This window comes from Eleginops maclovinus, chromosome 11 (genome assembly GCF_036324505.1).
Source record: "Eleginops maclovinus isolate JMC-PN-2008 ecotype Puerto Natales chromosome 11, JC_Emac_rtc_rv5, whole genome shotgun sequence".
NCBI lineage: Eukaryota > Metazoa > Chordata > Actinopteri > Perciformes > Eleginopidae > Eleginops > Eleginops maclovinus.
In genome coordinates this window covers 18,561,918-18,583,193 of record NC_086359.1, presented here as the reverse complement: position 1 = coordinate 18,583,193, position 21,276 = coordinate 18,561,918, and the positions used below count along the sequence as shown (strand labels likewise).

The following is a 21,276-nucleotide window of genomic DNA, read 5'->3' as shown; positions in this document are numbered from 1 at the left end:
AATAATCAATACTTTGTTTTAATGGTCAAAATTGGTTCATTTAAATAATTGTTTTATCCCAAAAAGGATTCAAAGATTATTTACCACCAAACCATCAGATAAATGCATTGTTTAATGCACCAAGTTAACCAACTTACAATGGGAGATAAGCAGGAGTTGTTTATTGCTGTGAAGAAGACAGAGGTTTAATTACAGCGAAGAGGGTGAGTATCATTTTTGCTTCATGTTGGTATATTTTAAATGATCAAGGTAAACGATTAAGCTAATAATTATTACTGTAAGAGAAGCATATAACATAGTGTGTGTTATTTATTGTGTCCTGCAGAGGTCAGTGTGACGCTGCCGAGCTGCATTGAGCCTACCATCAAATTACCAGTAGAAGAAGAAGGAGGAGGAGGACGTAGGAGGAGCCGTGCGTTTGAAAGTGGCGGGCAGTAAAACCACTCATCTCATAAAGCAGGACGGAACTTAAGGCGCAGCGAGTACAATTGAAAAAGTATACGTTTTATAAGCAGTATTTATAACAGTGCTGTCATTGCCAACCAAGGTACCTTAATGCAGTTATTGTAATATCCAAGCTTTCGTACAGGAGGAAACGCGAAAAGGTAAGTTAATATTAAAGTCGTCGTACTGTTAATAACTAGCTAGCATTACTCTGCTAGCTAACCAACGGTCACGTTAATCAAAAATTAACTGATGACAACTTTATTATATCCCGACAACTGGGTTGAAACATTGTTTTCAGTCCAATAAAAAGCATTTAAGCCACTGCTAACCAATAAAGTCTGTAGATAAATCGCCGTGCTTCTTAAACGGTAAATTGGGCACGTTTAACGCTAAAGCCGTTTGTAAATGTATCTGTAAAGAGATCGATTGATACGTAAATGTTCACAATAACTTGTGCTTATACAGTTACACAGCTGGTTTTAATTTCTCTGACGAAGGGTTGACAAACATGCTATATATAGATATAGATATATCTATATATAGATGGTGGACAATGGACCAACTCACTGAGACCATGAAAACAGACATGGGGAATTTACTGACACATGGAGACGTGATGCACTGGAAGGCATACTCCTTATTGATTCAAGATTCAAAGGCGTTATTGTCATGCACAGTAGCTACAGTGTATATATGGCAAAGAAAAACTCAAGCCCCAAGCTTCTTCAACAATGCAACATATTATATATAGGACTCAACACAATAAAACAAATGTATAAATAAAAATAGGGCAAGAGGAATCACACATTCAACAAACATGCCAGTGTTAGTGGACAAACTGAACGTTACCTTAATAATTGTGGAGTTAGATACTGAAGTTTCTGATTAATTTGAACAGCATATTGCATTTTTGACAGATATTTTACCAGACACATTTATTTATATAGCACATTTCAACAACAAGACTTTTGCTTTACAAACACATGAATGCAATATGACATTATCAATAACAATAATAATTATGAATTTGTCATTAAAAAGCCAATAGAATACACATTTTAAATTTCAGGGCCATAACCCTGGTCACTTTTGTATTTTAAGCATTTTGTAAAGCAACTGGGTGTCCCCTTTTTTTAAATGCAACCAATGATACTTACAGGAATGATGTGTTGTCTATGCATTTTACACTTAACCGTTCAACAAGCAAGTTGCCAAATTCAGTGCGACTCAATATAGTGATGTCATGGTTTAACACATTTTCAAGATGGCATAAACAATGACTTTTAACTTTAGGTCTTGATGTCTTTTTTTGGCATAATGCAATAAAAAGTTCAACACCAGTTATTGTTATTTGGATTTTTTCTGCAGCTCATCTCTAAATCCTCCTCCAGTAGTCATGCAATACATTTTTCTGCCCATGGTGTTTCATCATTTATAAACAAGATGAAGAAAATCCCTTTATCTTGATGATGGGAGTCACTATGTCCAAACATCTGCTATTGCAGTGTATGTCAACGCTGTTAAATTTGGGTTGCATCCCTCATTGTTTTTCTGTCCCTAAGGACTATTTCATGTTGTCTTGCCTCATGACTTGTCTCACTTGGCTTCATTATGAAACCCTCTTCTTGTTTGTTACAAGGGATATAGTCATGACAAACGATGATGATAAAGGGATTCCAGTGCGGGTTGCCTTGCGAAGCCGCCCGTTGGTAACTAAAGAAATCAACGAGGGATGTCAGTGCTGTCTCACTTTTGTGCCTGGAGAACCACAGGTCTGTGCTCAACAACAATTTAGACAAAAAAGTATTTCTTTATTCTCATTATATCAACATTATATCCAAGTTTACAGCTACATAATTAGCCAAATTGTTGTTTTGTTTTTCAGGTGATTGTTGGCACAGAGAAGGCGTTCACCTATGATTATGTGTTTGATCCCACCGCTGAACAAGAAGAGGTCTTCAATACGTCTGTGTCTCCCTTATTGTGTGGGCTTTTCAAAGGTAGCTATTAGGGATGCATCGATTGCAAAAATGTCGGCCGATACCGATGTTAAGAATAACATTTTTGCCGATACCGATGGCCAATTTTTTACTATGTAAACCGTAATGGTAGCACAATGCAGACTAAGGCAGCCTATCCCTTTAAGAGAGAGACTGGGGGATACGTGTGTGCATGTGTAAGCGCGCGAGAGAGGTTGAGCGAGCCATAGCAAGTTTCTGGAAGTTAACGGGAGTAGCAGCAAGTATAACAAAGTCACAAATATATACGACGGCCTCCCAAGAACACTGCAGAATGGATTTAATTTACCGATCCTCCAGACACCCGGTACACGGGGCAGAAGTCCCGCAGCGTGCAGCAGCAGCTCCTCACAGAGGAGAGGAGACCCCCCCCCCCCCCCCCCCCCGAATGACTTTAAAGTTACGGGAGACCTACAGTCACTGTTCTAATCCTTTAAAATGATGCCCTGACTTCAGATTTGGTCCGTCAGATTTAAAAACAACGACGCTAATGCGACTTCTCCCGGTCACGTAGCAAAACATAAACATCGGCGACTGCCATCGGTGATGTCAACTTATTTTACAGATGTGCCGATGGTGGTAAATAGGACTAACATCGGCCGATGCCGATGTCTCACCGATGGATCGGTGCATCCCTAGTAGCTATATATTTCAACATAGTGATTTCACCCCCTCCGTGGAGGAAACAGTGCAGGTTGTGGAACAAGATTTCGATCATTGGTTGCACATAAGTAAAAATGAATAATATCATTGAATGACAAAGATGTTAAATAACTATAACTATTGCTTCCTCAATAAATGGTCCTTTTTGTAGGCTACCATGCCACCGTTCTTGCCTACGGACAGACTGGATCAGGGAAGACCTTCTCCATGGGAGGAACATACACATCAGCTCAGGAAACCGATCCTGCAGTCGGAGTTATTCCAAGGGTTATCAAAAGGATCTTTGAGGAAAGGGAGAAGAGGGCAGACTGTGAATTCTGCCTGGCAGTGTCTTACCTTGAGGTCGGTGGACCTGTTCACACTGTTTATAAGTCAATAAGAAATATATTGTGCATAAATATTATTTCATTATACAGTGTTTTAAAAAATAAACACCTAAGCCTTTTCCTTTTTGATTGCAGATCTATAATGAAGACATATTGGACTTGCTGTGTACTTCGAAAGATAAAGCTAGCCTCAGCATTAGAGAAGACCCTAAAGAGGGCATAAAGGTGAGTGACTGGCATATTTTTAAAAGAATATATTTTGCTCTGAGGAGATGGAAACACTAACGTAATTGTATACCTTTTTTAAATGTTTAATTTGTTTTTCTTCTGTTCTGATTTTAGGTAAAGCGTCTTTGAGCATTAGCATACCTGCAAACTAGTCACCTTTCGGCGAAATTCGCCGTTTTCAACTCAAAATATGTCATTGACGTGAATCGTGTAGATTTTTAGGGGGGGGGGGGGGGCTGACCGACCAACCAACCAACCAACCAACCATAGACTGTATAACGGACTGTATAATGAGCAAGAAACAAGTTTGCTATCTTCACAATAAATACAATCTTTGTTCAAATGACTCGCGTTCCACGACCACCGACCAATCATAAGCAAGGTAAACCACAGCGCGCGTTTTTTACCCATCGGTCCCTCTTGGAGTGGAGTGCTCAGTCGTCAGCGAGTGGTTCTTCTGGACAATTACAGATACAAGTTTTGAGGTAAATCTAGTAGCAGGTAATCTGGCAAAAACATTGTATGCTGTATCATTTTAACGTTGCTGAAGTAAAATTATTTTAGCCAAATAAAGTGTATTAACATGCTTAAGCTTATCAGCTTGTTAGGTTGCTAGCTAACCTCAGTGAATTGTGTTAAAGTTAGCCTAGCTAGACCCGTTCTACGTCACCTCGTTCAATGCGAACAGAATACGTTTGTGAAGGCTGATCTCCACAGCATCTGTCCTGTTACCTGATATTACTGGCGGCTATGTCATTGTGGTCAGATATGAGAGGGATGAAAACGAACACGTAATGAACAAATACACATCCGTGTGTGGTTTAGTGAGTAGCTAGTAGTGGTGCAACGGATGATCCGTGATCCGTTCGGATCAATTATTTCGGTTTCGCATTCATCAACTTTTTAGTAGCTACGAAAAGTTTGGAGTTACGAACAAAATCTACAAAACGCTGGCGACCGTGTGTAGAGTTTGTTTACAGTGTTCGTAAGCACATATAACGCTTCACTGTTGGAAATGACATTATTCATATTGCGCTGTGTTATGTACACAAGACGCAGATGCCTTTGAAACACGCGATCTAAAAACGAAAACATATTTTATATGTAGTAACAATTGTTGGCAATTGGCAGGTTTAAGATCCAGATTAGGTTCATGGTTGTGAATTATCTATGTAAATCGACTCTATAGATTACACGTTCATTCTACATGTTGAGTGATGATAGCGTAATACAAATATAGGCTATACATACAATGACAAAACTGCCGTGGGCTTTATGTTATCCGTATCCTTTGTTAAAATTAATGTTCAATAGCTCTATGCCAATGGGAACAACAGAACGTGCGCATTACATATGGACCAATGCGACACGTTCATTACGGCCGTGGACCGATACACACTCAGTACCGTACGCACACCAACCGGCATTTGCGTGTTTAACACCGTGTTTAACACTGGCGTTACCGCTGCTTAACTTAAATAATGAAGAACTGCTTTTAATTACGACTTGGCCGAGATTTTAACGTGCTATTCATGCGTTTCCCATGAATAGCCTACTACTATAACTCGGAGCGGAGCAGGATATAATGCGCATGCGCGGCGTTGCTAGGCAACGTGTACAAAGCGAGAGTACAGGTCGTTTTGGTCAGAGCTATGAAGAGAATATATTTGAGGAAGCTCATACATATGATGGGTCACCTGCTGCCCCCAGATGCTGACACAGACCAAGAAATTCTGCGTTTCAATGTTGACCAGGCGCTTCCCAGTTTTCAGCATGGAGAGTCAAGTGGTGGGCCGTCGTCTTCAATACAGGGCAGTACCCTGCACTGTGTCAGGCAGTCAAGGCTGCCCTCTCAATTTTCCATGGTGCCCTGGTTGAGTCTTCCTTCAGTGTCATGGGGACCATCATTGATCAACGATCAACGTCAACGAAGATCTCCACCCTCAGTGCTGTGCAGACTGTTAAATACACTTTGCAGACCTGGAACCAGACTGGGGTGGAAATGTTCAGAAGGGATGATTTGAAGTTTGGGGAGGTAGATAGGAGGTTGTGTTCTAACGTTAGTGCAGCTGGAACTAGGGACAAAGCCCAACGACAGGAAAATCAGCTTGTAATCAGAGAAAGGAGGGTTGAGTTTGGCTGCCAGCCATCTACCCGTGCTGCTAGTAATAGGGCAGAGGTGGTGGAGAACGATAGTGTGGCCCAAAAGAGGCACATTGCCAAGCAGCGAAAACGGGCCCTTGAAAGGCTTGTCCAGGCCAAAAGGAGGAAAAAATGAAAATAATATTATGTTGATATGTTGCCAAATTTGGCCAATGGGATTTACTGTTTACCTGTCCTGAATGCTTTTCCCATTCAAAATGTTTTTAACTGACCAGTTTACGGGTCAATAAATGTGCCATTGTTACCATAAGAAAAGGTTGTCTTTTCCCTTTATTTTCTTATGGGAGTACACCAGAATGCTTAATTTACATGTTAAAATAGCTAAATTTGGCTGGGGGGGATGCCCCCAGACCCCCCTACCACAGTTTAGTTTGTCACCTTTTTCAGCCCTTCTGAGTTTGCAGGTATGATTTAGGAAACGTGCTTTACAAATCCTATGTATAATTATTAAATATAAAATAATGTAAACTGTGAGCTTTTGTATTTTATTGAAAATGTCCTGTTTTTCCAGATCGTGGGTTTGACCGAGAGGCGGGTGTTCTCCGCCCATGAGATGGTTGGCTGTCTGGAGATTGGAAACTCAGCTCGCACCGTGGGCTCCACCGCCATGAACGCCGCTTCTTCCCGCTCACATGCCATCTTCACCATCACTCTGGAGCAGCGCAGAGGCACAGACAAGTCCGTTTGCTGGTGTTTTCTCACACAATTCCCTTTAAACCGCTCTCTTTCAACAGTGTTTAGTTATATATTTCTGATTTGTATTTCGTTGAGTAAGCTTTAGAAAATATGTGTTTTTGTGAAGGGGATGAAATCATCAGATATCATCACATCCATATTGATCAATTTCTATCAAAACTGATTTGAATAGATTTTGATGTGTTTATGCTATTGTTTCTCGCAACGATAAACTGCCCCTGAATATGACCGTGTGTGAAGTCTGCATTGTAAGGCTCACAAAGCCATAGATTCCATCTTATTTGAACATCTGTGTTTTCATTTGTTGCAGAGCCGACTCAGTTGTTTCAAAATTGCACCTTGTGGATCTGGCTGGTTCAGAAAGGCAAAAGAAAACCAAAGCAGAGGGAGATCGTTTAAAAGAAGGTAACTGTTTATGTTACTGACTGGTATAATATGTATTTTGTTCTGTCTCCCTGTATTGTTGAAGGTCTGTTAACAGCATTTCTGTTTTTTTGCTATCCCATCTTTAGGCATCAGCATCAATCGAGGCCTTTTGTCTTTGGGTAATGTGATCAGTGCCTTGGGGGATGAAAGCAAGAAGAGCAGCTTTGTTCCGTACAGAGACTCCAAACTCACCCGCCTGCTTCAAGGTACGCTTTGATTTTAAAGTTCACAAGTTTACCTTTGAGGAACTTCAGACACGAGCCAATCCTGTTTGTAAAGCAAACCAAAGTCAACTTGGCTTTTGTTGTTTTGCTTGCCTTTTTTACCTGCTATGCCACATTAGCTGTTACACTGTACATTTCCTCGCAGAAGGACTAATAAAGGAATTCTGATTCTGATATATATTAATGTATTATGTTGATACAACATTGGCACTATAACTGCTAAATGTACATTAAAACAGGCAAGTTGTTCAATTCTCAAACGATGCAACAATGATTTTACTGGGCTCGTTTTCCATATGTTTTCCTCTTGTCGTCATCAGATTCTTTAGGAGGCAATAGCCACACTTTGATGATTGCGTGCATCAGTCCTGCAGACTCTAACATGGAGGAGACCATCAACACGCTGCGATATGCTGACAGAGCGCGCAAGATTAAAAACAAACCTATTGTCAACATTGACCCCAGAGCTGCAGAAATGAACCATTTGAAACACCAGGTAGAGAAACAGGAAGTGGGAAAAAATCTTATTTTTTTGGCAATCAGATTACAAACGGCCATACATGTTAATAACTAAATTCATAAAATAATTAGTAATATACCCGTTGTATTTTGTAGGAGAATGTGCCTATTTTTATCCTTACTTATTTTTTATAAACAGTTGTATTCTATTTTAATTTTTGTAATCTTCATTGAACAATTTTAATTTAACTTCCTATTTGTATACTTTTAGTTTTTAATTATTATTATTTTCTTTTTAATGCACATTATTACTTTAACTTTCATGTTTATATTCATATTTCTGTTCTATTTTCTTTTTCAATGGAGCAACAGTCACAAAACCCATTTTCCCCCGGCAGAAATAGTACTCTGATTATGTCATGATGCTGCAGGTTTAATGCAGTTTATCTTCATGTCACAATTTCTTGATCCTTGTTTAGGTTCAGGAGCTGCAGGTGATGCTTCTTCATGCCCGTGGAGGAGTGGGTCTGGTGCTCTCGGGGTAAGACATGTATATTTCCCAATAATCCTATGTTCCACTAGGATGTCTGCTAAATGCTTTTCCCTAAACAAAAGGCCATAACGGTTACTGTGTCTCTTTTGTTTCAGGCCAGAGTCCACGGAGAAAGTGAGTAAGCTGTTGGAAAGGAATCGCTCCCTGCAGGATGAGAACAACAAACTGAGCAGGGAGCTGAGCGAGGCAGCTGGACAGACTGCCTTCATGTTTGAGAAAATCATCATGGTGAGTCAGAGCGTAACATTTACTAATCCTGCCTCCAAAGAGCTGTCGTGTCATCTATCTTTATTTACAGTCTATGTTTTTTTCCCCGATTGGTAGAAAAAAGCCAAGACAATTTAAACAAAACTCAATTTGTCAACATTGTTAAGCCGCCGTATCATATTTCCATGTCCTTCCTCTGATATTTGGCTGTTTTGCATTGTCATCCATCAGGTTCATTACATATAATTTGCTTTATTTTACAGACGGAACTGGAAAATGAGAAACTGCAAAGCAGAATGGAGCAACTGCGGCACCATGCAGCGTGAGTTCACAAAGACATGATGCTTTCACATGGGTCTAACAGAGCTAAATGAAGGACACAGATACTGTTTTAAAAGCTTTGTTTGGTTTTGATTGGCCTGACGTTAGCTAATTGATTAGTTGACCCCTGCCTCACTGATCACTTTTGGGCCCCTCTTTATTTTAGATGTACGGTGGACCTTCAGAAACTGATGGAGACCCTGGAGGACCAGGAGTTGAAGGAGAACGTTGAAGTGATGAAGAGCCTGCAGGACATTATCTTGGAGCTAAAGGTATACAAGTCTGTTTACATGATACTCCTCCAAAATACAGCGGCATGTGGTAATGCTGAAATTTGTATTGGACATTGTATAGACGTTTTTTGTTGACATGTTATTAATGGTTATTAGAACTGATATTGCAGTTAACATACATTTTTAATCCAATGGATGTTGACACTATGTTGTATTTTGTTTCCTTAGAGTGAGAGTGAAGGCATCGCTGCCTCCATCGACGCTATGGCTGCAGGAGAGGATGGAGCTGAGCTGTCCGGGAACGGCAGTACAAACGATGATCCAGTACGGTTGACACTTTGGTCCTCTTAGTGTTTCCTATCGTATTACACATACACACACGTTTCTTCACTTAATTATGTCTAGAACACAAATATCTGTGTATCCCGCATGTTTCTATGTTATTACTGTACAGTATTTAATTTATTTTTCATTGTTGTCTTATTCTATTTTAAATATGTATAGTTTACTTACTTCCACATTAACTTGGGTGTTGCATGCACCATTCTCTCTATTTAGAATTTAGTTAAAAATACACATATATTTCCCTTTGCAATATTTTTTATTTATTTTATTTCTTAGGTATATTATAAGCAAGGGATAACTGCTTTGTCATGTGTTGTTTTTCCAATAATGACCGCCTAGCTGCACATTATCCTGCTTATTACACAGCCACATGCTATACACACTACAACCTGGATATGAATTTAAATTATTTTATTGACTTCAAAATGATCGTATTGCTTCCTCTATGAAAATAAACTGCTATCACGGTCTAGAAACGGCTGGAACTACGACAACAACAACTTAATTTAAAATGAAAGCAGCTCTAATTGATGTTTTCTGTGACTGTCCAAGTCTGTTCACTGTTTCTGTTCCTCTAACAAGTCCTTAAACACTGCAGAGCCCATACCGTGTTCCTGTTAGTGTTTACTTCCTGTCTGTCTGCAAACTAAGATGTCTCCTACCTCTGGCACATCACACAGGATGTCACTGGCAGTGCTGGAAAGGACTCCCCGGAGGGCTTCACTACCCATCATGCTCTGCGGCAGGCCCAGCTCTCCAAGGAACTGATTGAGCTGAACAAAGTGTTGAGCTTGAAAGAAGCCTTTGTGAGGAAGATGTGCCAGAATGACACCCAGTTAGAGCCGATGCAGTTGGAGCACCAGGTGAGACGACTTCCTATCATCTACCAACTATTCAGTGGTTAATCTTAATGTATTGTTTATATTTTTATTCACACTTGTGTTATTCCTTATCACATTCCTTGTCACATGCATCGTTATTGCTTTGATTTAGAATCGCAGAGTTGCCTAAAATTACACATTGTTCGTTTAAAGCAGTCTTTTTTGTGTGATTATACTAATTCCGAGCCATATTTGTCTAAATTTGAATCTTCTTGGCATTGTTTCTTACAGCAAAATGTTCACAGTCTGCAGACCTCGGTGGATTCTCTGCAGAAGGAGAAAGAGGATCTCCTTCTGGCACTTTCTGCAAAGAAAGACACCAACCAGGCCAAGTATGAACACTTCAATACCTTGGTTGTGCCTGTAACAGAAGCAAGATGGCGCCGAGGATGGCTGCCGTGTCTCGAGCGCCTCAACAACTCCACATCTTAGTGTTTTTATTGTTTTACTTTGTTGGTTGTTTTTAACTTTTTTTTGCAACATGCAAACCGCCCAAGCGAGCCCTATCATCCAATATGATAGAGAACAACTTTTACACATCAGGTCGCTGGTGGACAGCAATAATCCACGACGACCTGCAAACAATATGGAGAGTCTCCGTGTTTACCTGCTGGAGCTCTACCTGTGGAGCGCAGGAGGAAGAGACCACGAGGTTCCCGGGCCGGGGTCCTGGTCAGGCTGAGGAAACGTGAAAACAGGCCTTCTCTACCGAGTTTACTTCTGGCAAATGTCCAATCCCTGGATAATAAGCTGGACGAACTCCGTAGCAGGGTGGCATTTCAACGGGACATTAAGACCTGTAATGTTTTGGTTTTCACAGAGACTTGGCTCGACCCCACGATACCGGACGCCGCCATTGCTCCACACGGATTCTCCATTCATCGCCAGGACCGGACAATAAACTCAGGGAAGAGCAAGGGAGGAGGTGTGTGCTTCATGATAACAACAACTGGTGCTCAGATGTGGAGATCATTTCTTCGGACTGTTCTCCCAGCCTAGAGCACATCATGATCGGATGCCGGCCTTTTTATCTGCCGAGGGAGTTCACATCGGTTGTTCTAACAGCAGTGTATGTTCCTCCGCACGCTGACAACAACACAGCGCTGGAGGAGCTGTATGGGATTATCGACAGGACAGAGACTTCTCGGCCAGAGGCCGCATTTATTGTGGCCGGGGATTTTAACAGAGCCAACATGAAGAAAGTCCTGCCGAAATACTATCAGCACGTCAGCTGCCCCACGCGCGGTGGAAATACACTGGACCATGTTTACACTCCTTTCCGGCATGGATATAAAGCCCTCCCCCGCCCCCCCTTCGGCAAGTCAGACCACACCACATATCTCTTCTTCTGCTCCCCGTTTACCGGCAGAGACTGAAGAGGGACCGACCTGTGACAAGGACAGTGCAGTGTTGGTCCGAGCAGTCTGACTCTGCTCTCCGCCACTGCTTTGACATCACGGAGTGGTGTGTGTTTGAGGAGGACGATATAAACACACACACTGACGCGGTCATTTGCTACATCGGCAAATGCATCGATGACGTCGTGCCGCGGATTACTGTACGGACATTCCCAAATGAGAAGCCCTGGATAAACGGCGAGGTCCGAGCTAAACTTAAAGCACGGGCCATCGCGCACAGCAGCGGTGATTTGGATGAGTACAGGAATTCCAGGTATGCACTCCGGAGAGCTATTAGCAGTGCGAAAAGACAATACAGGGACAAGGTGGAGTCGAACTACAAGGGCTCCAACGCCAGAAATATGTGGTCTGGACTAAAAACAATAACAGACTACAAAAGGACAACGAGTGGTGCTGAGGAAGTGTCTGCATCTCTCCCAGATGAACTGAACACATTTTATGCACGCTTTGAGAGGCCCCTGGCTGTGGAGGGTCAGAAGGCCCAGGATCCCTGCTCACTGGTTTTAACCAGTGCAGATGTGTGTAGATCTCTGAAAAGGATCAACGCACACAGGGCTCCTGGACCAGATGGCATCCCTGGCCGTGCTCTCAAGGTGTGTGCAGTTCAGCTGGCAGATGTGTTCACAGACATTTTCAATAGGTCACTGCTCCAGTCTGTAGTCCCCACATGTTTTAAAGAGTCCATCATTGTCCCTGTCCCCAAAAAGACAAAACCCATCTGCCTCAATGACTACCGCCCAGTTGCACTCACCTCCATCATCATGAAGTGCTTTGAGCGGTTAGTCAAAACTTTTATCACCTCCTCCCTCCCTGACTCACTGGACCCCCTGCAGTTTGCCTACAGAGCAAACAGGTCCACGGATGATGCCATCTCCCTCACCCTCCACACTGCCCTCTCCCACCTGGACCAGAGGAACACTTATGTGAGAATGCTGTTCATTGACTACAGTTCAGCATTCAACACCATTGTGCCCTCCAAGCTCATCATTAAGCTCAGGGACCTTGGGCTCAGCAGCGCCCTCTGTGACTGGATCCTGAGCTCCTGACGGGCAGATCCCAGGCAGTGCGGATGGGGAACATCACATCCTCCATCTTGACCCTCAACAGCGGAGCCCCTCAGGGTTGTGTGCTCAGCCCTCTCCTCTGCTCCCTGTTCACGCACGACTGCGTGGCCACACACAGCTCCAACACCATCATCAAGTTTGCTGACGACACGACCGTCATCGGCCTGATCACAGACGGCGACGATACGGCGTACAGAGAGGAGGTCAGAGCCCTGACATCTTGGTGCCAGGACAACAACCTCCATCTCAACGTCAGCAAAACAAAGGAGCTGATTGTGGACTACAGGAAGAGGCAGAGAGAGGCACACACACCCATCACCATCGGCGGGACTCCTGTGGAGAGAGTCAGCAGCTTCAGGTTCCTCGGGGTAAACATCAGTGAGGACCTGACATGGACACATCACACCAGGGTCATATCCAAGACGGCTCGACAGCGGCTCTTCTTCCTCCGCAGGCTGCGGAAGTTCAACATGGACTCCAGGATACTCTGCAACTTCTACAGGTGCACCATCGAGAGTATCCTGACTGGCTGCATCACCGCCTGGTATGGCAGTTGCACCGCCCTCAACCGTAAGACTCTACAGAGGGTGGTGAAAACTGCTCATCACATCACCAGGACGGAGCTGCCATCCATGGAGGACCTCTACACCCAGCGGTGTAGGAAGAAGGCCGGTAGGATATTAAAGGACCCCCATCACCCCAGCAACAATCTGTTCTGTCTGCTGCCGTCTGGCAGACGGTACCGCAGCATCCGGACCAAGACCACCAGACTCAGAGACAGTCTTATACCACAGGCTATACGACTGCTGAACTCCTGAGCTGTGTGAATGTCTACTCACATCTTTTTATAGTACACACATATATATATTATACACATCTGCCATACATATCTGTTTATAGTACACATATCTATATATTATACATATCTGCCATATACATCTGCTATACATAATATATGCATCTGTCCATACCTCCTCATTCAACAGTGTAAAGTGTTTAAATACTCTCAATGTATTCCACATATGTATATATTTCACATCCTCAAATCTTTATTGTTGTTATTGTAAATATTCTTCTCTCTTTTTGCACTATTTTATTTATCTTATTTGCACCATGTATGTTGAGTTGTTGGAGGAGCACGCGACATAAGATTTTCATTGCCAACATATACGTTGTATATGCTGTGCATATGACCAATAAAGCCTTGAAACCTTGAAACCTTGAAACTTCTTTATTCAGATACAACTCTTAACAATGTAAAGTAACCTCATAAGCCTTCACTTTTAACTTCCTGTTTGCTTCACCTTCTTCCAGGCTCAGTGAGCAGCGCAGGAAGAGACTGCAGGAGCTCGAGTGCCAGCTGGTTGACATGAAGAAGAAACTTCTGGATCAGTCCAAAATGCTGAAACTCAAAGAGACCTCCGTGAAGAAAGTTGGCAATCTCATGCAGGAGATACAGGTAATAAAGAATCTGTTTTTATTCCATCTAGTTCCTCTGGATAAAAGAGACGAGTGCCTTATGACGCGCTTATACTGATTGGATGTCCTATTCTTGTCTCACAACGCCATCTCAAAAATATGTACTTTTTATCCCTGTAATAGTATTAAAATGAAGTAGTTAATTTATTTTGTACGATATTAACTAAATAGTAGTGACCATATATAGTGTCCCATTCACTTGAGTGCAGTGATCATTGTGTTTTGGTGATGAAATTCCTTCAAATCTATATTTTCTTTGGACCCTTTCCCACGGCTTGATCATGTGCATTGGTAAAGAGCACGGCTGTTATTTATTAGAACTTGTACCTCATGTGAGCTGCATCCTAACACAGAAATGCTGTGTTCTCACAGGGGATGAAGAACCAGCGCACGCAGCTGATGAGGCAGATGAGGGAGGACTCTGAGAAGTTCAGACAGTGGAAGAGCAAGAAGGACAAGGAGGTGCTGCAGCTCAAGGAGAAGGTGTGTGGAAATCAAGTTCTTCCCTTCTCAACATCATTTTATGAATACATTTTTGCTGCTAAACTTTTGTTTTCCCTCTGCATTTATTTATTTATGTTACCTGGCTCCCAGTTAAATTATTCAATGTGTTTTACAGGATCGTAAACGGCAGTACGAGTTGCTTAAACTTGAGAGGGATTTTCAGAAACAAGCCAATGTTCTGCGTCGTAAAACTGAGGAGGTGAGGCAGACGTTTGAGATCTACACATAGTGCTGGATTTAATTTGTTCTACATCTGTAAAGAAGCTGCTTTTTTTCTTATATGAACACGTTTCTCTCCTCCAGGCTGCAGCAGCAAACAAGCGGCTGAAAGATGCTCTGCTGAAGAGAAGTGAGGTAGCAGACAAACGCAACAGAGGAATAGAGGGAGCTTCTACAAGAATTAAGGTACTAAAATGTCTTCTCTTTACTCACCTGTGTTTCGTCTACCACTGTTGAAGCTGCGAGATGTTCTGCTTCATTATATAAAGTCAAAGGTTTGGGGCTGGAGTCAGTATTTTACAGAAGGTTATGTGTATTTAAATAATATCTGTATTTATGTGATCAGAATTGGCTCCTGAATGAAGTGGAGGTGATGGTGAGCACAGAAGAGGCCCGGCGCCACCTCAACGACTTGCTGGACGACAGAAAGGTTTTGGCTCAGGAGATCAACCACCTCAAACAGCAGATGGAGGCAGGGGACCGGCCTGCTGCCAAGATCAGAGTGAGGCATTCATTTTTCTCTCATAAAGCTGCACACACAGAAGCAAAGATTTGCACCACGTTACTCATTTTACGTTCCTGTACTTGTACCTGTACATCACTCAAACTAAACATGTTGGCGAGGAGGCGGGGCTTATCTCCATGTAGATGCCAACAACAAAATTAACACATTTTGCCGTGATTTATTTGTAATACGCAAATCAAAATAATACTACATACTGTTACCGGTTCATAAAAACCATGGTGTTCTCACAAGACTGCCGGCAGAAAACATGTTTCTGAATGGCGATCGAATGGATCAGGCTAGCTAAGCTAACACTGTAGCTGCTCCATCCACACTCACAATAACGTCATAGAGGCGAAAACAAAGCAGCAAATGAATCCGCTATGGCAACGGCTGGTGTTTTGTTTGTTGGTTTTAAACATCATTGACAACAATCAAAGTACAAAGGTTACAACGAATCAATGTGTTGTTTTGCCGTGTCCTTCCATGCAGCGCCGGACCCTGATCATCTCTGAGCTGGAGACCCAGGGGGCACTGGAGACGCCTCTGACCAAACAGGTGGAGAACCTGGAGACAGAGATGGGCCTCAGGTGAGTCTGACAACCTGCCGCCACTGCATTTCACATACTCCAAACATGTTGTGGCCAGCATTCATCCTGCTCTGCTTTCCAATAGCTTGAACGACCTGCCTATCAAGTGCTGAGGCGCTATGCTGCTCATCTACACAACATTAAATAAGATGCACAAAAAAAAGTCAGTCCTATGAAGCTTTTGTGACCTTTTCAAACCACATTAGATTTTAGGCGACTGGTCAGTCACGTTTTGTATTGCTCATTTATGCTATGCTAAATCATTTATTTTCAAGAAACATAAGCACATCATTTAAAAGAAATGGTTAGTTTGTTGACTAAGATTTTCTTCAGCCCTAAAATGAATTAGAAGAAAGGATGAGTTGATTATGCAGCTTATTGCAGGGATGGCTCAGAGTGATTCCTCTCTTCACAGGAATGCCCAGATAGCCGACCTTCAGCAGAAAGTCCTAGTCGCCGACAGCGAGGGCCGGATGAAACAGCGCTTCGACAGCATCACCAGCATAGTCGATGCCAAGTGTGCCCTTAAGCTGCTTGTGTCTGAGGTGAGCAAGAACTCGTATACCGTTTCAAATTCACCAATCGCAACATATTATTCATAGGTTGTTCGTGTTTGAGAAAAACATCAATTGTTCCCTTTTCCTTTAGCTGGTGGCTGCTAAAACAGCCGGTGGCAAGCTGGAGAGCGAGCTCAAACAGGAGGCGGGGAATGCTCAGGACCTGAGGAAGATGCTGGCTGACGAGAGGAACGTCATGTCCACCATGGACATGGAGCACCAGGTGCAGATGGTGGAGCTGGAGCAGAGGCATCAAGAGAAGGTGCTCGCAGCTTTACTCCTGTTATCAGATATCTTAGAGACATGTGTACTTGGACACATCTGTTCTATATATCTTTTTTTCGTCCTTTGAACAGGTCCAGTACCTCCTTAACCAAATACAGGACAAAACCACACGTGAAGAGTCGGCCAAAGCAAAGGAGGAAGAGGAGAGCTCCATGGAGAAGGAGCTTCTCCAGCGCCTCCAAATTCAGGTTTGTCTCCAGTAAAAGAAGACTGTTTAATCATAAGCTCCCCTTTCTTTAGGGCAAACATGAAGTTAATCATTTGGTTATTTGTGACATGATATTAGGAAGAAGAACTTGAAAAGCTACGAGAATTAAGCGAGCAGAACCAGGCACTGCTGGAGGAGAACGAGCAATATAAACAGGTATGATGCAACTGGATACCACAGTGAGATTATACTCTTAAAATCAACGGGGGGAACTTTTTCAGTTGTGTGTAAAAGTATTTTTTGCTATAGTGTCCCCATTAAGGCTTTATTATGATGACTTATTTGAAATGTAACCTTACTCTACTATTCCTAAATGTTTTTTTCTGCAGAAAGTCTCATTGCTCAACTGCATTGCAAGTGATAAGAAAGTCCTCATGCCTTCGACCAACAGTGGAAACAACGCAGATGACTCGTTTGAGTACGTTCCTTCAAAGGTACATGATACAGATAGTCTTCCATCCTTTTGTTTTTAATGTCAATTGGCTCTTGAAGGTTATTTTCCCAGAGTCAGTGAACATGTTTAGCCTGGACCAATGTTTAAAATCAAAGAAAGTCCTGCATCAAGAGTAAATGATTCTATGACGAATGTCTTGATCAGATGTAAATATAAATTCTCTAATTGAGGACTTCATTTGAAGGTGGTAGTGTGTTGTTAGTGTGTTGATAGCCCTTTGCTTCCTCCTCCACCGACATCAGCCAAAAGGAAAGCGCTTCACAACAGCTAAACTTCAGCAGGAAATGGACATCAACATTGAAGAGCTGAGGTCTCACAGTGAGAGCGAGGCTGAGGATGATTGGCATCCTGTGAAAGCTGAGAAGGCACGCAGAACCTCCAAGAAGCCAAACGCTACCAGGGTAAGGCTGTTGGGTTAATCTTAGTCGCTGACGCTGGACACTGCTTAAAGAAGGGCGACAACAAATCATAACCACGATATCAAATGCAACCTCACAGCAGAGTAGTGAGGGATAGTCAGCTTTTTGTTCAGCTGAGAGGTTAATTCAACACATCATCCTGTTGTATCTCTCTATAAAGGAAGGCCAGTAATGAACCTGCAAACTTATCTGTGTGTTTAGGCTTGGAGACTTATGATGTAAATGCAATTTCGCTTTCTTCAGTGTGCGTGTAAAGGTCGCTGCAGTAACCGCTACTGCAGGTGCCGTAAAGGAAAGATGACCTGCGGGGAGAACTGCCAGTGTGATCACGAGAAGTGTCGAAATATGGACAACCAGGGGAATCCCGAGGTAAATGATCTAATGATTAGATATTAAAAAATAAATTAGGAAAGGGGGGGAACAATGCATAAATATGTGTTTAAATATAGGGCTGTTTGTGTTTGAATCCAGATTGATCCACTGATTCCACATCTTCAAGATTTTCTATTTAGTAAAAAAATCTAAATAGCCATAACTGGATTATTATACTAGTATGTATTACATCACCAGTGATTATATTAAATACAAATAGAAATACTCAAACCATAATAACGTTTCTTCTGTTCACTCAGATTTGGGCTTTCATTGATCATAAAATGCTTTGATGATTTTCATGAAACACATTTTTTATGTATTCTCATTTTAGGATGGAAGTCAGGCAGAAAATGTTTCCAAAGACTCTCTTCAGGACCCCTCATCCGTCAGCCCGGACAACGCCACATTCTTCAAGCCGCCCTCTTGTACACCCACTAAGAAGGTAAAGCTGGTCCAATGGGGAGACTGGGCAATACACGGAATGATTGTCAATGCTGTGGAGGTTTCCGATGCAGCGGTTACATGCATGCAGTGCCCAAAATGAATGCTTTGCCGTGTGTGTATCTGTCTTTGGCAGCTAATCTTGTATACCATTAGTCTTTTTTGTACTAATTACAACTGTATGTAAATTGTCTCTACTTTATATAGCAATTTATCCAGCCTTCACAACCCCTCAAAGCATTCACACCCCATTCACACAGAGCAATGGGCCTTTTTGCTCAAGTAAGCTAGCATCTTGGGGTTGAGTATCTCGCGACATGTTTACTGTAAAGGGCTGGGATCGAACCCACACCCTTCCGATTGAAAAGCGACTCCCTCACGCTACAAGGATCTCTCGTGGTTGCCGTTGTACACTATTTCTTTGAAACGGAGCTATTTTATTTCCTGTTTTATACCATCATTGACTGCCTTTCCTCTCTCCTCTAAACCAGCCACTGCTACAACAGCTGCTTCAGTAGCATAAGGCATTTCTGGCAGTCAGCTGGAGACAAAAAAAAGTCGGTTGCAAGCCACATTCTAGCCTTAGTAGCGACCCATATGTTCTCATTTTGGATTCACTTTTAGTCGATTATTCTGCAGATTAACTCCATACCAGATATGTAAGATTATGCTAAAGTAATCCCTTATACTAGATAAACAACTCTTAATTTATTGTTATATTCACCTCCATCTGGACAGTAACGGATTCAAACGGGCGATCCTCTGCTTTGCTTTGTTAGAAGTTCCTTAAAAACAAGATTTGTGATACAGCCTTTGTCAATTATGCCCCAAAGCTATGGAACAAAATACCTTTACCAAGGAAGCCTTCTCGTTGGCAGTCTTTAAAAAAAAGAAGCTCAAAACACATGTGTTCACCTCACTCTTTCATTGGAAACTGTATTCTGTGATTAGTGACTGTTTTATGAGATGTCAGCTCTCCACTGTGAAGCACACGGCAAATGTTATATGAAAGGTGTTATAGAAATAAAGCATAGTGTTTTTATAATGATCTTTTCTACTATTTTCACTTTGCAGGTGCTAAAAGAACTCGGGGATATGGGACACACCACTACAGACCTGAAGTTGGTCAGGAAGCCTCTCCTGCCAGATGAAGAAGAGGACATGGATGAGGAGACGGAGGACAGAACAACAGCCAGTTTCCTCAAGAAGAAGAAACGAATCCTAACCAGCTTTCAGAACAGCTTCTTCTCTGGGTGCACTCCAATCAGAGAGGAGTCTTAATCAGGGCAGAGTTAGTTTAGGCCTGTGTGTGTACTTAAATGTTGTGTCTTTTTTTTTTTTAAATGTTTACACTGTTGTACTGTAACATGAAAGTAGCTGTTGATTCTACGTCACTTTTTTTTCTGTCCAGGGTAACAAAAGGACTGTGAATAGAGTTGCGTCTTTTACTGGAATTGATAATGAAATGATCAAGGAGCCTGTACATAATATTTCAGTTGAATGTGTTGGATGATAATAACTTTATAGTAAGACTTCATTTACGTAGCTTATTTGTAGGAACACCAGTAGTACACCCATCTACAGTAGCGGTTTTACTGTTCCACACATTATAACACAACATAGCCTTTTAGGGTTTTCACTGTGATTTTGCTATCAGAGCTGAATAAAGTCTTACTTTCAAGTCTTGTTTTTAAATAACAAACTTTCTTTTTGTCTGAATATGTACCAGTGTTTAATATTTCGGCATCAAATAATTTATCTCTATTAATTTCTCCCCTACAATGTTTGGTTTTACACTGCTATTTCTTACCAGGAGTGGAAGTCCTTTTTGATATTAAATAGAAAAAGGTCTTTGAAACGCTGCGTTTATATTATGATCTAAATTTGCACTAAAGAAGGGTTAGGGTGTACTGAAGAGACAGTGGAAGGATTCAGGATCCGATACTTTGAGAGTACAACCTCATTTTGAAGGTGTTGCCCAACATGTATTGATTCAGTTTTTTTCAAATGATAACTATTGCTTCTGTTTGGGTTTATAATTTGTGTAATAAAACATTTTGGATTTAGAAGTAGGATAATAGTTCCAAAGCATGAGCATAAAAAGGTTGGTTATTAAAGAATATGTAATGACTGAGGCGATTTACGTTTGAAAATAAACTTGATGATCCATATTGTAAATCTGCGTGCGACCATTTGTCCAACATATTTGAAGATATTGACATAGCGGAAGCAATTCAGCGAAAAAGCAAATCACATAAACAAAAACATATGCCCTGAGAGAACATGGAGGTTTAGGAATACACAAATGTTACTGATTAAGCCTTCCTTAAAGGGAATCAGCACAGGAAACCGACTCACAAGTTTAAGAGGGGAGAGATTGCATCAGGCCTCTGGGAACATTTTTATGAATACAGAAAATATTCTAAAGATCTTTGGGCCGAGGAGGGAGAAGTACTGATAGCTTGTACTTAAGTAGAAGTAGAAGTACCACCAGAGTCAGTGTAGGAGTAATCAAACCTCTCAAAGTCCTGCAATCAAAGTGTTATTCAAGTATTAGCATCAAAATAT

The 21,276-nt window shown here is 41.9% G+C and overlaps 1 protein-coding gene across 1 annotated transcript; it reads left to right on the top strand.

Annotated features, from left to right (window-relative positions):
* Positions 1 to 429: 429 nt before the first annotated feature.
* kif4 (kinesin family member 4) lies at positions 430 to 20,886 on the top strand. Its single transcript, XM_063895873.1, has 31 exons — positions 430 to 605; positions 2,087 to 2,219; positions 2,333 to 2,447; positions 3,280 to 3,470; positions 3,590 to 3,679; positions 6,357 to 6,523; positions 6,852 to 6,946; positions 7,054 to 7,173; positions 7,512 to 7,687; positions 8,130 to 8,191; positions 8,299 to 8,431; positions 8,674 to 8,732; positions 8,898 to 9,003; positions 9,193 to 9,288; positions 9,990 to 10,172; positions 10,422 to 10,522; positions 13,987 to 14,131; positions 14,524 to 14,634; positions 14,771 to 14,854; positions 14,959 to 15,060; positions 15,221 to 15,376; positions 15,872 to 15,969; positions 16,385 to 16,514; positions 16,618 to 16,788; positions 16,883 to 16,999; positions 17,098 to 17,175; positions 17,349 to 17,453; positions 17,716 to 17,874; positions 18,136 to 18,261; positions 18,599 to 18,709; positions 19,783 to 20,886. The coding sequence occupies exons 2-31, from the start codon at positions 2,097 to 2,099 to the stop codon at positions 19,987 to 19,989; spliced, it is 3,717 nt and encodes a 1,238-aa protein (XP_063751943.1). The 5' UTR covers positions 430 to 605; positions 2,087 to 2,096; the 3' UTR covers positions 19,990 to 20,886.
* Positions 20,887 to 21,276: the final 390 nt, after the last annotated feature.

What these genes read in the sequence shown, in the direction of transcription:
- kif4 (XM_063895873.1), top strand. Translation starts at nt 2,097, where the DNA reads ATGACAAACGATGATGATAAAGGGATTCCAGTGCGGGTTGCCTTGCGA. An exon ending in AGCAGAGGCATCAAGAGAAG is followed by an intron (nt 16,789 to 16,882) that starts GTGCTCGCAGCT and finishes TCCTTTGAACAG; the next exon opens with GTCCAGTACCTCCTTAACCA. An exon ending in AGAAGCCAAACGCTACCAGG is followed by an intron (nt 17,875 to 18,135) that starts GTAAGGCTGTTG and finishes CGCTTTCTTCAG; the next exon opens with TGTGCGTGTAAAGGTCGCTG.